This window comes from Condylostylus longicornis, unplaced genomic scaffold (genome assembly GCF_029603195.1).
Source record: "Condylostylus longicornis isolate FDR11 unplaced genomic scaffold, ASM2960319v2 ptg000091l, whole genome shotgun sequence".
NCBI classification, from domain to species: Eukaryota; Metazoa; Arthropoda; class Insecta; order Diptera; family Dolichopodidae; genus Condylostylus; species Condylostylus longicornis.
In genome coordinates, this window is record NW_026578059.1 from 1,438,015 (window position 1) to 1,455,047 (window position 17,033).

The following is a 17,033-nucleotide window of genomic DNA, read 5'->3' on the forward strand; positions in this document are numbered from 1 at the left end:
TTATGTACAGTTTGATAAAATTTTAATCTGCTATATTAGCAGGCTGTTGCACAATATAAAAAAATACGAAAAAGTAATTGTAATACTCGTATTTGCAACATGAACTTAGCTACATAACTTCAGTTGTAACTACTATGTGAATCCACTATGTTAAGTTTAAACTTCGGATAATATAAATTATTACACTCAATAATTCTACTGAACGGAAACATGAAATTTTAATTAATATAAAATATTATGATTATGACGTATTGTGGATGTAAAAAACTTCCGTAACAACATTTTCGGTATTTTTAATTACTTGTTTGGAATGACCTACCAACTTTTAAAAGAAATACAACAAGACATACTGCTAAAGTGCATATAATGGTAATCCTATAAATAATATTGTACACTCTTTACAAAATCGCCATGCATAACTAAGGTATGTACCAAAATTAAATAAATATTATTATACAGTAATTTAAAATGCTTGAAAAGCAAAAGCAAAAATTTTAACAGTAAAGCTCGACAGTATAGCAAAATTACTACAAGATTAAGAAACTGGAAAGTTTAATATGTACATATTTCTTAAAAAACTTCACTTTACTCTATTACAGCGCACTTTCGTAAAACTGTCAAACTTATTTACTTAAAAAGGATAATATTGATGAATTTGTTGTTTTTGTTCTTATTCTTGCTTTTTTTTCTTATTGTTATTATTGCAAAAAATAAACAACGTATATTTTCCATCAATAATCTTAAATTTCCAATTACAAATTTTTATTATATAGATAATTTATTAATAAAATCACAAAAAAATATACAAAATTGAGTAGATAAAAAGAAAACTTGAAGAGAATTAAAATAAAAAATTGGTAACTTTGGTCACCTACCTAACTAGCTACCACAAATTTTTTTATAACCAATAGATTTTGTTTTATAATTTTGAAACATTTTTCAAACAAAATAAGAAATTTTTATAAAATATGGGAAGTTCCTGGTCAAATCATCAAAATATTATAAAAAAAAATCAAGAATATATTTCCGAAATGAATCGAATAAAAGTGAGTAAATCTAATTATGTTTATAGCATGTATGTACCCATATTTTCACTAATTGTTTGTTTGTGTTTTTACTATCGAATAAACTTATATATGTATGTATAGAATAAGGAAAATTATAATTTGTAAATTTCATTGTAACTCAGTATGCACTTATGTACATATATTACATTTTAGTACGGTATATACACAGGCATCTTTATATATATACATTACATTATAGGAGTTTAAGGGAATATGGGTATACAATATCTTATGATATGTAACTATCTACAAGCAAACATAAATATATTTTTAAACTTTTTATCTAATAGAATAGTTAATTTTATTGTTAAACAGTTGGGTATTTACCTAACAATCTACTGGGTAAAAGTAGAATATGCTTTCCTTACACCTTTTACATGTAGAATATTACCTGGACCTGCAAGGATATAATGTATAGAATATACCACCAGTAATTTTCAAATTCATTTCAGGAAAATTAAGCTTAAAATTTGAGCTTAGCAAAATTATTCTTGCGTATTCAACATTGAATTGAATTTAGAAAGAATGAAATATATTTAATTCAGTTTATGATGTAGAAACACATTTTTAGACAAATTCAAAACAGAGCAGAATTTTCAGAAAAAATTTTCTATAGAAGCAGTGTTTTCTTGTTATATTTTATAGAAAACAAGTTCATATTAAAGAACAGTTTTTAAACCGTCTTTAAACTTAAGATTTTAATTTTTTTTACTAGATTGCCAAAATAATATCTAAAAGTGTTTAAATATTTAACAAAAAAAATTTTAAAAATTTTTAGATCTGTAAAATTTACATTCCATTTAACGTTAAATAAGATATAGAACGTGAAACATTGTTGCGAAAACGTTGTTTTCATCATATGGAGACCATAGTTTTTTATACTTGATATTCAAATGCATCGAAACACTTTATGAAAGTTGTTTATGATAAGTGCATTGGTGCATTTTTCCTTGAAATATTTTTTGGATAAGAATATTTACATAATTTAATTTGAAATTTACTTGTACAACATTTAAAAATACATACAATAATATGATTGTGTGATCATATTTATTTGATATATCGATTAAAAGTAAAATATTTTACTTTTTTATCTATACATATATAAATTAATTAAATTTTTTATTATGTGGTATGTTATATAAATTTATATAATAATATATATATAAATTTTTTATTATATTTTTTTTCAAAATAGATGGAACGCTGGATACAAATGCATTATCAAATAAAAGAAAGGGAACACGCCTTAAAAATAGCAAAAGATCGTGAATTATTTTTTTGGTTAAGCGGTTTCTATATATTATTTACAATAAATGCATTGGCTAGATATAAGCGTACCAAAAGGAGTGGTGTATTAGGACCATTATTACCTTTAACATTTATAACAGCTTATTATGCTGATTTAAGTTATGGTAGCAAATTACATAGAATTCGAGGTAACATATTATGTTTTGTATCTTATAAGTATTTAAATTGTGGTCTACTTGTAAATTATATAGCTTACAGAAAATTAGATAAAATTCATAAAAATAAAATTTATGCTACTTATATATACTGAAATTATAGTATAATTTACTATAGCTATACCGTACAGGATATGTGAAATTCAATGATATTCTAGATGCAGGTTGATAATTATAATTTTCTTTTGCTTTAAATTTCTTTTTTGGCTTCTGCGGGCATCGACATAATATGTACATATATATGTATGTACCTACATAAGTATGTAGATCGAAAATTTTTAGATGAAATAATCTTTGTCATTTATTATAGTAAATGTAAGCCAACATTTTTATATGCTAAAAATGAAATCATTTAATAATTAAATTTTGAAACTTAAAATATTTACTTACCATAAGATTTGAAGAAATCTAAATTTTTTTAGTTTTGAATAAAATTTTAAGATTAACGATTGTGGTCATAGAACAATTTATTTTATTGTATTTTACTATCGGGAATTCCTTTTCTTTTTAATAATATAAATTTATTTGCTAATATCTCAGAAAAATATTAAAATAGGTACAAATTAAAAAAAATGGCTGCTCCAGGCTTCTTTTTTAAAACTCTTAATTTTAAATTTAATTATGAGTTAGGTTGATCTCGTTTTAACTCGATGTGTTAGAAAGAAACGAAACAAAATGCATTATATTTCATAATTTGTTCTTTTCTAACATTTTGTTGAGGGAAATACTTTTTAGTGAGAGTATAAAAAACAAATTGGTTTTATTTTGGGTTTTTTCTAAATTTATTATTGGGTTGGATACACTATCGATGGGAACGCGTAATAATATTGTACACAGATATTATATAAAAGTCACCACAAGATTTTTCAATTTTTAGTTTTTTCAACTTTTTCATAGATGACTTAAGTAATGTGCAATGCAATCTTGCTTCCACAAATAGAATATATTAGAAACTCTAAGTACTGTTTACATACATATACGACAAAATGTATGATTAATTTTACGATAAAATAAATAATTATCTGATGATTACTATTTTCACCACAATTTTATAACTTACCATCCTACCGGCTTTTTTTGTGTTTTCTTTAACTTATGATTTTAATTTAAGAATTAAGGTAAAATGGTGGTGTTGTAAATTGTAATTGCAACAGCCAAGTAAATAAATTTTATAAATCAACATTCATTTCATGGCAATCAAATGGTAATCAAATCGTAATCATGGTAAAAAAATTTAAAAAAGTAAAACGAAAATTCTTGCTGTGACTAGCTGTTTCTCGAAAACTATGGCTCGAATCGAATTATTTTTAAGACCAAAAATAAGGAACAACCAATCGTCTGTAAAACAAGCTCATAATGATGACTCTATGTTGAACGGTTCCGAATATGCAAGCATTTATTTATATGCAGGAAAAGTTCGGTACCTTTTTTTGTCAACAGGCTATAGCTCGAAAACGAGTATATCTAGTAGATGTACATATCTAACTATTATATGCATAATTTACATTGTCATTAAGAACTTTGCTTATTTCTTTATTTTTTTTTTTTTTCATCTACATATTTCTGGAATATCATTGTATTTTAAGACATTCTGTATTTAATGTACTAAGTTTCAAATATTTTATATTAATTTTTTTAACTTATGGGTATATATATATATATAGCTGAAGCTGATATGATATTGCAACATGAACAAGAGCTATTAGAATGGCCAACAGGTATACCAACAGTAGCTAGTATTGATGAAGCTAGGGTTGAAGTTGAAATGGAACATAAAATGCATCCACATGCACCTTAAACTGCACAAAAAAAAGTTTTATTATTTAGTGATATTTCGAAATGGTTATATACATTATAAATATATATATGTAATTATGTTATACTATAACATGACTCAAAATCGTTGTAATAAATGATTTTTAAGAGGTACTCACTTCACCGCTCAATTTATAACTGCTGAATTGAGTATATAATATTTCTGCAATTTTGAACTTATACAGTATAATAAACATATATATATATATATATAAATATACGTATTATAAGGATAATAGTAAGGACAACTAACCGTAACAAATATAACAACCGCATATAAATATTTCTTCTGTTTTAAAAATGACATCAATATAGAATATTATATAAAGTAAAAGTATTATTTATAACATTTATATATTTTTAACATACTATGTAACTATGTAAATGTTATAAACTAACAGTATTATTAGTAAAAGTATTTATTTATGTACGTGTATTATGTAACATAAATAATATACTCTTGCATGTAAGAGTACTAAGCTGTAATCGATAATAGTCGAATGATATATTTCCAACTGCAGAGTATTGTAAGCTCTACATTTAATTCGTAGAACAAGCTTTAAATACTATGTTGTTTGCAATTGTAACTGAAATTATCGATCTATACTAATGATATAAGTACATGCTAAAAAAACGTAGCTTTATATAGCTAAAAATAGCTTTGCATAGATTGTATTCTGGCAATGGAACTGCAGTAAAACCGTATTGTGACTGCTACATAAATGTGTTCATAAGTGGAAGGGTTCGAAAAATAATCAGTGTAAAGGTATACCGAGATAGTATTTTGAGTACTCCAAGAGTGTATAATTTTCTTACAATAACTGATTTTTAAACAGAAAATCAGTCAACTAACATTGATTGAATTTTTAAGTCCCCCAAGCGTTAACTGCTGAACGTTTTTTAGCTGTACTTATATTTATTATTGTAAATTTTGATCGAGAGAATAATATATTTAAACTAAAAATAAAAAATATATGTAATAGATTTTATATTTTATAATAAAAATCTAATAAAAATTAAATGCTAAATTTTGGAAATTTGTATAAATGTATGAAAACGACATTACACTTTTTAATTAATATTCAAGAAACGTTCAAGAAATTATGAATTCTACAAAAATATAATTATTCCGTAAATATAATAATAAATAAAAGCTTTACAAATATTTTAAAATTATAGTAAATAAATAGCAAATTTTATTATAAAATTTATTTAAGTAGGCCATTTCCCATTGTATAAATGTATTTTAATAAAAATTTTTATATGAAAACTATGGACAGCCGAATACGTTTATGTGCACATTCTTTTGGGCAGAATTTCGGTACATATGTTGCCGCATTATGCAGTTATTCTTTTCCTATTTATGATTAGAAAAATCACATGTTTCTGTTGCAAATAAGCGTGTTCGACTGTAAATATATGGTTTCTTATAGTTTTTGTAATTTTTCAAAAACAATCTTACTTCTTACAAGAAGTTTACAAAAAATTCTTATTCTTACAATAAGTAAGTACTTATAGGTATTTTCTTCTTTCATATATTTAGATAGAACCAAATTAACATTCGACATATAAAACTAAAATTATTATATAATCACATTTCTAGAATTATTTTTTTCTAGTTTTGATGGTTAAAGTATTTCAATTAAAGATACAATAAAATTTTATGGAAGAATAATATAGAAATATATTTTTTTTATTTGAATTTTCATTTACTCCTAAAGGATTTTATTCTCTGTATTTTTGCTTTATTTAATTCATACGGAAATGAAAAAGAACATCACGTACCCTGGCTTCCACATTGTAAAAAAAAAACAGCTTTTAAACCACTATGTAATGTTCAAGTAGAAAAGTGTACAATACGAATGTTTAGTGGAAAGCCATAGCTTTTAATCGATACTTTTAAAATTTTCAATTAGTTTGAAAGTGACTAAGCAAAAAATGAGTAATTGCAGAATGAAACCTTTAATTTTTTTGATAATTAAATGAAACGTTTAATTAAATTATATTGAAATTTTAGAAAATTTATAAATTTAAGGGTTTCCATTCACATGTCAATAAATCATATAATTAGAAATTTGAATATTAAAAACTTTATTGCTTATATAATTCAAAAAATATTTTAAGAAATATTGGAACTATTTTAAGAGTGTTAATGGAAATAAAAAAGTTTTTCCTTCGTTATTTACTGTACAAATAAAATTCTTAATTCTTTTCTATATCTAAATGTGTTTATCTTGTATCTGTAACTAAATTACAAATGTATATGCATATATTGTCGTTGCATTAATAGAGTTAGGCGAATTGTATATTAAATATTTAGGTAAATATTTTATGGAATAACAATTTTTGCTATATAAGTATTCATTGTTATTATTTAAATTTGATAATCTGAAGATATCTGGATAACCAGAATGGCTTATGATAATTTTAAACAAATTTTTAATAATCTTTTTCGCCTTTTTAATCATTAGCGATCGGCAACAAATACCGCGCGACTTCAAACAGTTCTGTTCTCTTTACGATACAGAACATTAAAATTTTTTATGCCCGTACGTACGTATGGCACATTTACTCGCACATAGGATAAAAGAGTCGTATGGGTATCACAGAGTTGACACGGTCAACTCTATTTTCTCTCGTTTTTTTTTTGCTGTTGCAACGACAATATTTACAAAATTTTAGTAATACTACAGGATTAGTATCACAATTCAGCTTATCCGTTATAAATAGGTTAGTTGTATATAGCAATATTCTCAATATATATACAAATTAAAGTCTCAATTTTAAAAATTGCAATAATACTGTATTGCTATACAATTCAGAAGTTCATTACAATGCATAAGCTGTTTTGTATACAATCACTATATTATTATTATAATTATTGCAATTTAGAAGTCATTTAAATTCATTTGATTAAATTAGAAATACATACAAACTTAATAAATATATTTAAATAGTTAACACAATAAATAAATTTTAAGAAAAAAATAAAAATTGAACATATTCTTATGTGTAAAATTATTATAAAAATATTAAAGAAGCACAAGAATAACACACAACAATAATTAAATTTTAAGTATTATATAAAAACAGAAATTTGTTATAAAAAAAATAAAAAATTGTTATAAAAAAAAAAAATTCGAATTAATTACAAATTATAAATTAATAATTTTTACTAATTAATTGTTTAATATTCAATAAATATGTTCAAGGTGATTCAGTAATTCATTAACTATAACACTCTGTGTACATAAATAATTACAAATCCTAAAAAATTTAAATATGAAAAAAAATTTTTTTTTGCTCAATAAACTTATAATTGGCAATATGTTTTAATAATTAATTTTAAATTAAGAAGTTAGAATTGAGTATGGGATTAAAGATTCCACCAAAATCCACCAAACACTATACGATTGCCCTTGAGTTTGTGGGTCCTACTCAAGATCTGTCTCATCGCAATAAAATGAAATCTTGTCCAGATATGTTCTTAAAGAAAAATGATTCACAGCGAGTTTCATACCTAATTTTCATACATATATGTACACTTCTTTTTACTCTGATGTACATAAATATGTATTTGATATTATTTACTAAGGGAAAATGAAGTTGAGTGTTTGTGTACATTTAGTAATATATTGAAATATTATTTAATAGAATAGACTTTTTTAATGAGGTCTAAATAATTTAAAGTGGAAAAATTATATTAGACATTTTTACCCATTTATATCAAATTTTTTTTTAGAAAATTAAGAAAATTTTATGTGAGGGGTTACTCTTTTTCAGTATTGCCAAAATTGTGATGTCTGTGTCGTCAAATTAAGTATAAAAAAGTGGATTGCCAAAATTTATTAAATTGAGGTTAAAAATTTGCTAATTTTGCAAAAAAAAAAAATGCCTTGCCACTGACTGACTATCATTTTTTTTGTTGTCCGTTTTTTTTTTTGTTCTGTTTGAAATCCTATGATAAATATTATGTATATTTTATAAAAAAAAATTTATTTGGAGTAAATTATGTTGTCATTACGATTATTTAAAAAAAAATGACCATTTTTTGTTTGCTTTAAAGTTTTTCTTGCATAAATTGAATAGATTGCGCTTGAAATCAATTTTAGTCACAACACAAAAATGAAATGAAGAAAATTAAAATTGATTTCAAATTTTATAAATCATTGCATACCTGTATATAGTTTCTATTATTATACTTTTATTTATATTAGTTATCTGTGAGTTTGAAATTTGTAGTATTTCGTATTGTAAAAAACCGGTAAACTTATACGCTGTCCGAACTATATGAAATGTTTGCTTTCAAAACGGAGGGAAAACCAAATCGTATATTCGATACGATAAGTATTATTAGAGTCATTGCAGTGTCATTGTGTATAATGATTTTTGATTTAAATATACGATTTCAAAAATTCGTTTTTGACAATACAGAAAAGTGTCAACTACAATTTTTAAACTGGAATTGTGTTTTTAATATTGGCAATTGCTAAAATTTGGAAGTCAAGGTTTCTTTTCGTATATTATGCACCACCGCCTAAAATTTACATTTATAAACTTGTTTGTTTATTTGGTATTTTTCTGATTCAAATTATTTCAGTAGCGCCTTTAAAATCTATTTTTGATGTTCTATATATGTATACATACGTGAAAGCAAAATGTTCAATTTTACTCAATTCTATATTTATTATTTTATTTAGTCAAATAATATAATTTTGAACTGTTAAATATTGTATATGATTAAAAATTTTATTAGCACACAAAATGATTAATATTTTAAGCAGCAAACAAAATAAGTTTATCTCAAAAATTAGTGTGTCGTACTTGTAGATTGAAAAATTTAAATTTTTTATGGACATTTTTCATTTCTTTTTCATCATAATTTTTTTTTTTAACAGACGCGTACGCACATTAAAATTCCACAGTTAAAATTCATTGTAATTTTACGCGCTTTTTTTTTCTTTTATTTTATTTTGTTACAATTTCATGAGCATATTACGTTAAAAATTGTTAATGTTTTATTTAATTTTTTTTAAACAAATTAATAAATAAAAGAAAACAAAAAAGGTAAAAAATCTCTTAAGAAATTATTTTGTATTCGGGGCTATACGGTTTGGAATAACAATAAAGGTAATTGTCATACTATATAAAGCAATTTTTATTCTAGTGTGATAATCGTTTATTTTGTGTTTGCTTCCCAAATAACAAGAAATATTGATATAAAAAGCAAAAAGTAATGAAAATGTTAAAAAATATGCATGGATTTTTGACATGAAAAGCATATTATGGGGCACAGTTCGTTTAACGAAAGTTGCATTTTATTAGTGAGCTACGATAGAAGCGACAAAACTCTCTGACTTAAAATTTATATTTATAAATTAATATATAAAATTCAGCTTATGAACTGTAATTACTGAATTGTGTATTAACGCAGTATTGTAAAATTAGCAAAAATAATTTATGCTAGTCAAAATATGTATATATGTAATATGACTCTATATATTTTGTTCTGAAAACATATAAAAATAAGTTGTATTGCGCTTCTCATTTAATATATTCAATGATATTTTAGTTGTTTTTCCCCTTTTCTCAATAATATACACATATATAGTAATTAACATATAAAAGTGTGTAATGCCGTCAAATGTATATATATATATATATATATATATACGTATGATATTTTTAAATAGACGATTAAACAAAATATTCAATTCACGGTTAGTATTTTTAAAATGGTATGTAATTATGGAGATTCGTCTTCAAGAGCGGCGCAGCAATAAGAGTTGTGTAACTTTTAATTAGCATTTTTTGATGATTTGCGTAAAATAATGTCAATATTTATGAAAAAAAAAAAAACAAAAAAAAGTTTGTTATTTCTTCTAATAAAGTGAAATGTGTGTATTTAATATTTTTGTTTTAAAGGCTTAGAAACAGAAAAAGTAGTAAATGTTTATTTGATTAAATTTTTATTTGGTTCTTCATAAAGAAACTTTTCATTTCATTTACATTACTTCTTACATACAGTAATACCTGTTTAAGTGCGTCTCAAAACAATCCAATTTTTGCACTTATCCGAGTAGAGTTCTTAACAGAACTCGTTAAACTGCGCAAACAAAAGCGAGTTTTCAATAATGTACATACATACATAATAATATATATGTTCATAAATTTAAAGAATTTCCTCCTGTTTTTTATATACTTAAATTAATTTAAATTTTATTTGACGTATTTAGACGTATGTATGCGCATTCTATGAAAACAATTTATTTTTCAAAAACTTTGAGGCAGCAAAGCTATTAATTTTAGAACATATTGAGAAAAATGTTCTAAATAATTATTAACTTTATTTAACCGATTTTTTTGACGTTGAATTTAATCGAGAAAGTAAAAAGTTGACGCACTTAAAGGAAGTTAACGTAGATAAGCCGGAAGCAGCTAAACGGGCATTACTGTATTTATATATAAAATTAATGTCGTTTTAGATTATATTGTATGTGGTATATGAAGCTGTTAAAATTGATCAATATCATCGATTATCGACAAATATCGATTATTTGTCGTTTTTTGAGAACGACATGGATAAAAAAATTTTTAAATTTCTGTTCTGGTTCACTTTCCCAGACCATTGTATTTAAAGCATAATATTATCACTATTGCTTATCAGAAAAGTTATATTTATTATTATTTCTTGGTATGCGATATATTATATAGAATGTAAAAATTTTGTAACACTAAAATAATTTCACATAAACTCAAAAAGAGATAGAGGAGCAAATTAAATTATCAAAACTATTATTCTAAATCGTACGAGTAGATGATCAGAATAGACAATATTTAATTTATTCAGCAATGTTATTTCGATGACTTAAACTATAGTCAGTAATTGACAAAAAAATTAAAATATAAGAAAAATTTTTAATATTTTCATATGTGATTATGTATTTATGTATATAACTAAATTTTTGTGTACCTTATACTCATATGACGGATGAGAAAACATTCACAAAAAGAATATTCACAAATCAGTATAGCTCAAAAATTATATATAGAAAATTTTAAATTAAGACCACATAGTTATATGGGGAGGTGGCGGTGACGTGATATGACAAAAAATTTTTATTTATTTTGTTTAAAGCATGGATTTACTAAATTCGTTAATTTCATAGAATTCTGGTAATGTTTATTTATATTACTCTATATTTTTATCTTAAATCCGGTTACATAATAAGTTAATCTTAACTTTAAAATTATTTCTTATGTGTTGTACGTCTATTAATTTTAATGGCATTTCTTTGATGTTTATGATTCATTTTCTTATATTCATGATGAGTATTTTTTTTTTGTAGTTTTAGAATATTTATAGAATATTTGTAAATGTAAGGATTTCAAAAAAAATATCAGCAAATAAATAAAATAAAGAACAAATACCACAAATAGCAGAGTATTAAAATATTAAAATAAATATAAACGTTTCAGTCGGTATAAACCGATTAAATTATACCCTGTAATTTTCATTGTTGCATAGCAATTACTCGAACATTGTGAAATAATTCTATAGAAAATTCACGGATATGTCTGACCTCTAATTGGACACACGAGAGCCAAGTTTAATGAATTTGACTTTATTATTTTTCCAAATATTTAAAATTAACTTTTGGACTTGTATGAGAGCTACCTAAACCTGTCAAGCAATTTCACCAAAACTTTAGAAATATATTTAACCTATAATTGAAAACAAGCCTGCGATGAATCTTAATGGCCACCCGAACCGGTGCAACCAACGGACGGACGGGTGAACGGACGTTGATTAAGTCAACGCAGAATTTTACGCTGAGCAAGAATATGTATATATATCAATACCGCAGATGACTCCTTCAAGTGGTTACAAACTCTACACCAAAGTTAATATACCCTTCACGAAGGTGCAGGGTATAAAAACTTTCACATATTTCATATTGATAATGAAATTACATAAATCAAATTCACATTAATTCACATACTTATAACAAACTATTTTATTTGCTGAATAAGTTATTAGCGTTAAATTATTGCATATATTTATATATATAAATATAAAATTATAGATGAATAAGTGTTAACCCTAATTTTAGTTCTAATTTTCCAATTACAGTATAACATATTGTGATCTTATTTCTAAGACTATGCTTCAAAAAAAAGCACCAGAAATACAAAATCCATAACTTTAACTTAAGGTATTCAGCATTTAAAATTGAATAAGTCAAGTTTTAACTTAAATATATTCGATATTTCAGTATTCTATTGGTGAAATCGAATCCTATTGAAAATTTATTAATTCTTAAATCTCATTTTTGACTTTTTGCTTAAAAAAACAAGGAAAAAGCAAGAATCTGTTACCTCAAGATTATATAAAAGATATAATATAATACAGTGGTAATCTACTGTTTTGTTATAAAATTGAGCAATTGCAAGTCTGTGGGTTTAGTGGTATCAATATTGTACACTTAAGTTGTGAATCGATAGGTTTCAAAGACCATTATTTATTATTTCCTTAAGTTTCATATTGTAATAATACGAATTTTCGAATTAAATTCCGAAATTTTATACTTATGTTCAGGTTAAATTCAGCAATTCATATATAGCTAAACTGAATCGGGGTGTAAGTACTAGGTATTTCTGCAATCTATGGAAATCAGATATTCTGATTTTACAGAAATTTTACTGATTCTCATTATGTTTAATTTTATTTATTTATTTATTCCAATATGTTGAAATATTTGTTATGTTTTGTACTCTATTGTTTAGTAATTTTTAAATTTTAATATTTACTACAAATATAAATTATTATACACTACTACTGTACTACCACTATTTCATTATTATTAAATGTTTAACTACCACTATTTCCAATTTACTTACCTACCTTTTTTATTTGATATTTTTTTGTATTAAGTGAATACAATTAGCTCTATTTTAATCTTTTAGAATTGGGATATATAAATAAATGTGACAAGTAACTAAATTAATTTAGTATAATTATTTGCAGCAAACAATTATAACGTTCGAGGAGACAACGACAAAGAATAACGATAACGTTGACGGAATATAAACGGATAACAAATAAACTATTATACGATTTAATTTTTCTTGTTTTGATATTTTAATATTAACAAATTCTTAAATTTGTGAAAAAAATTAATAGAAAACAAAAAAATAGTGAAAACATCATGAAAGTAAGAATTGAAAATTGAAAAATATAACAGTTTTTATTAATGTTATATTTCTCATTTCAAAATTTTAATAATATGATATGTAAATATATACAATTCAGCTTATGATTTCTAATTGCTGACTCGTATATTAATTATAATATGTTAACACAGTAATTTTTAATAAAAAGTAAATTTTAATTCGTTCTTACCATAAGTTTATAAACAAGTTGAATAAATCTGTAAATAACAAAAAATAAAATTGAAATTAAAATTAAAAAATAAAAAAATATAATAAATTATAAATTAAATTTTCAAAATTTCTGATTAAATTAATTAAAATTAATTTGAAACTAAGTGCTACCTTAAATGGATACGAATGGTATACGGTAATCGGAACTAAAATCACCGTATTGACATTGTGACTTCTACGAGAATTGAGCCGCATGGGTAAACATAAAACATTTTTTGTCTTGGACTTTGAAATTAAATGCGGTTTGGAAAAGAAATATGATGTTAAGGAATTAAATGTGCTCGTTTTTAAGCTCGTATATAGGCATAAAGTCTTGAATCGCATTTCTTCTTACGAGTTACGGACCTGGCGAATGTAAATGACACGAAATTAAACCGGTCCATAAAGGATTCGGGTTGATTCAAGTCAGGGTGGGGATGTGGATATCCAACGATATCACAACGGGCCTATATGACCTAAATTTATCGTTTGGTAGCGGCGTCAACTTAGCTTAACCAAACCTGGGCATAGTATGGTCTTAGTAATGAATAAACACAGATTTATAATATAGTTTCACAAATTTAATTTTAAATTCAACTGGTTTATTTATCTATGTACATATGTTTAAATTGATGAGTCTTGCGGCTAAAAGCTGAAAAGGATTATTCTTGTAGATGGTGGAATGAAATAACATTACTTTTTATTAAAAATTGTTAATCTTTCTAAAAATCTTTATAAATATTATACATATATATATATATATATATATATCTTATTTATACTATAGATATATGTACTAAGATTGGTTTTTTTGTTTTTTTTTTGTTTTTAAGAGTTATCATCCTATTTTTATTATTTCGTTATTGTTATTTACAATACTTTTAATAACATCTACTACAAATGGATTAATTTTAGCTAAAAAAGCCTTTTTAGCTGGAGCTGCATTAGGTGGTGTCAAAGGTTTAATTACTGGTAAAGCATTAGGTGCATATGGTGGATATAAATTGGGTTATGGTAGTGGTTCATATGGTGGTGGTGGTTATTATGGTGGAGGTGGTGGCGGTTATTATGGTGGATTAGGTCACGGATATGGTGGTGGTTATCATCATGCTGCTGAAGTACCAGTTTCTGTAACAAAAATTATAACTGTACCTGGTTTTATAAAATCATATGGTGATCATTATGGTGGAGGAGGATGTTGGGATTGTGGTCATCATTTATAATATATAATGCATATATATAAGGTATACACGCATGTTATATATTTATAACTTCTTTCAATATACTTCACTACCACCTTAATTTACCTCATCGCGGCATATTACTAATCTGATCATCATTACAAGAAAGAAAGAAAAAGAAAGGGAGAAAAAAAGAGTTTTTTTTATTAAGGTGCAATCGTTTGTTATATAATATAAAGTACAACTATTGTCTTATTATTTTTTATAATAAAAACAAAAAAAAAATTTATATGAATAATATGAAAAAAAAATTTTTTTTTTTAATTGAATTTTAATTACCCTTTTCCATGAAGTTTTTTTATCCATACTCTAAGTACAACAAAGGAAAGGACAATAAAAAATAAAAATGTTAAAGAAAAATTGTCATTGTCACTCAAAATATAGCACTTTATCATTGTCATTTTTAGTACTTTTCCAAAAATTTTTTGAAAAAAAGTGCTTATTAGTTCCACTCTATCCGTCCGTGGACTTGTTTACAAAATTTCTATTTCCTTGAAGATAGAAAGCTGAAAGTTTTGTAATTACATAGATCTTTACTAGAAACTTACTTTTGTAAAAGAAAATTTTTACCTGTTTTTCTTTCTCTAAAAGTTATATCCCTTCAAAGTCCAAAAAAAACATTTTTTAACTATTTATTGCAATGAAAGAAAGCATAAGAATTTTTCAAATTTTACAAACAAAGAAAAGCAGCGGGATGCCATTCTTCGTCTAACGCGGCATGCCATACTTGAACTTGTTTTTTTTTCTAGACTGTCTAGGAGTCTGAAATTTTAGCAGTTCTTAGATATTTATCAATAGTTTATTTCATTAGAAGAAAATTTTTTTCCATCTCCATCACCACAAGTGATCATCCCTCGAAATTTAAAAAACTTGAATTTTTGTCATCTTATATTTCTTAAACTCATTTTTTCTTAATTCACGCAATTTACCCTTTAAATCGAGCATTGGGTTAATCTTTAAGGTGTTAAACACTCTTTAAGGTGTTTTTTGCTTTATTTCAAAGGCTGCATAAATCGTTTATCCTAAATGTATACAATCCTTGAAATAGTTTCGTATATGAATGAAAGTAATTTTAAAAATGTATTACATAGCTAGATTTTTTTTAAAAGAGGTATTTTAATTTGTTGAAGGGAAAAGTGCTAAATTACAAACCATTCGTTTCACCTAACTTTATTTAATATTATTTATTAGCGTTTTTTTTAATGAATATAGTATACAAGTTAATTTGATTTACTTATGCAGAAATACAGCAAATTAGGAAAATTTAACATAAGGTGTTCGATTGATTATTAATGCACGCACTTCAACTACAATATACAGCATTTATTATATAGCTATAAATAAGGTATTAAGGGAGTATCAAAGGTGTTAATTTTAAGTTATCGATTATTCGAATTTTGGAATTTTGTTAAAAGCAATTATACTGTGCAATATAACACAGTGGTGACAGACGATTTGAAGGAAAACAATTTCTAAAGTTAATTTTTGATTTTGATGCTTGTACCTTTAAGAAAATCAACTCTTACTTTCACATAGCTATTACTTTCGTATATGTATATATGTGTATATGTATGTTTTATTTTTATGTTATTATGTTGTGCATTTTTTTGTTTAATGTGCATTTACTATTGCAGGAAACAGTTCATTAATTGACATTAATTAAAGCGATGATGACATTAATCTTTCAATTTTTATTTGTACCCTTTTCTACACTATATATATATATGAATAGATATAGGTATACATAGTATAAAATGTTAAACATTTGTTAATAAAAAAGAAACATATAAAAAACACACAATTTTACTGGAAATTATGTTATTATAGCAAAATTATTAAACAGCGAACTTACCACATAACGGCCTTTTCTATTTAACTTATTGTTAACGGTATGTCAGAGCATTATTTAAAATTTAATTTAATTTTCCATTTAATACAAGTGAGGTCCTCTTTTTATGCAATTTTTAAATATTCGTAAAACAAAAAAGTAATTTTATTTTATTTATTTTATTTTAGTGTTT

At 24.5% G+C, this 17,033-nt stretch overlaps 2 protein-coding genes across 2 annotated transcripts; both read left to right on the plus strand.

Annotated features, from left to right (window-relative positions):
- Positions 1 to 714: 714 nt before the first annotated feature.
- On the plus strand, positions 715 to 7,552 carry LOC129613742 (plasminogen receptor (KT)). The gene is made up of 4 exons (XM_055527937.1): positions 715 to 857; positions 954 to 1,046; positions 2,266 to 2,506; positions 4,198 to 7,552. The coding sequence occupies exons 2-4, from the start codon at positions 969 to 971 to the stop codon at positions 4,329 to 4,331; spliced, it is 453 nt and encodes a 150-aa protein (XP_055383912.1). The 5' UTR covers positions 715 to 857; positions 954 to 968; the 3' UTR covers positions 4,332 to 7,552.
- A 5,722-nt stretch (positions 7,553 to 13,274) lies between these two features.
- On the plus strand, positions 13,275 to 15,250 carry LOC129613760 (neuropeptide-like protein 31). The gene is made up of 2 exons (XM_055527972.1): positions 13,275 to 13,563; positions 14,605 to 15,250. Exons 1-2 carry the CDS (start codon positions 13,558 to 13,560, stop codon positions 14,992 to 14,994), a joined length of 396 nt encoding a protein of 131 aa, XP_055383947.1. The 5' UTR covers positions 13,275 to 13,557; the 3' UTR covers positions 14,995 to 15,250.
- The last annotated feature ends 1,783 nt before the right edge of the window (positions 15,251 to 17,033 follow it).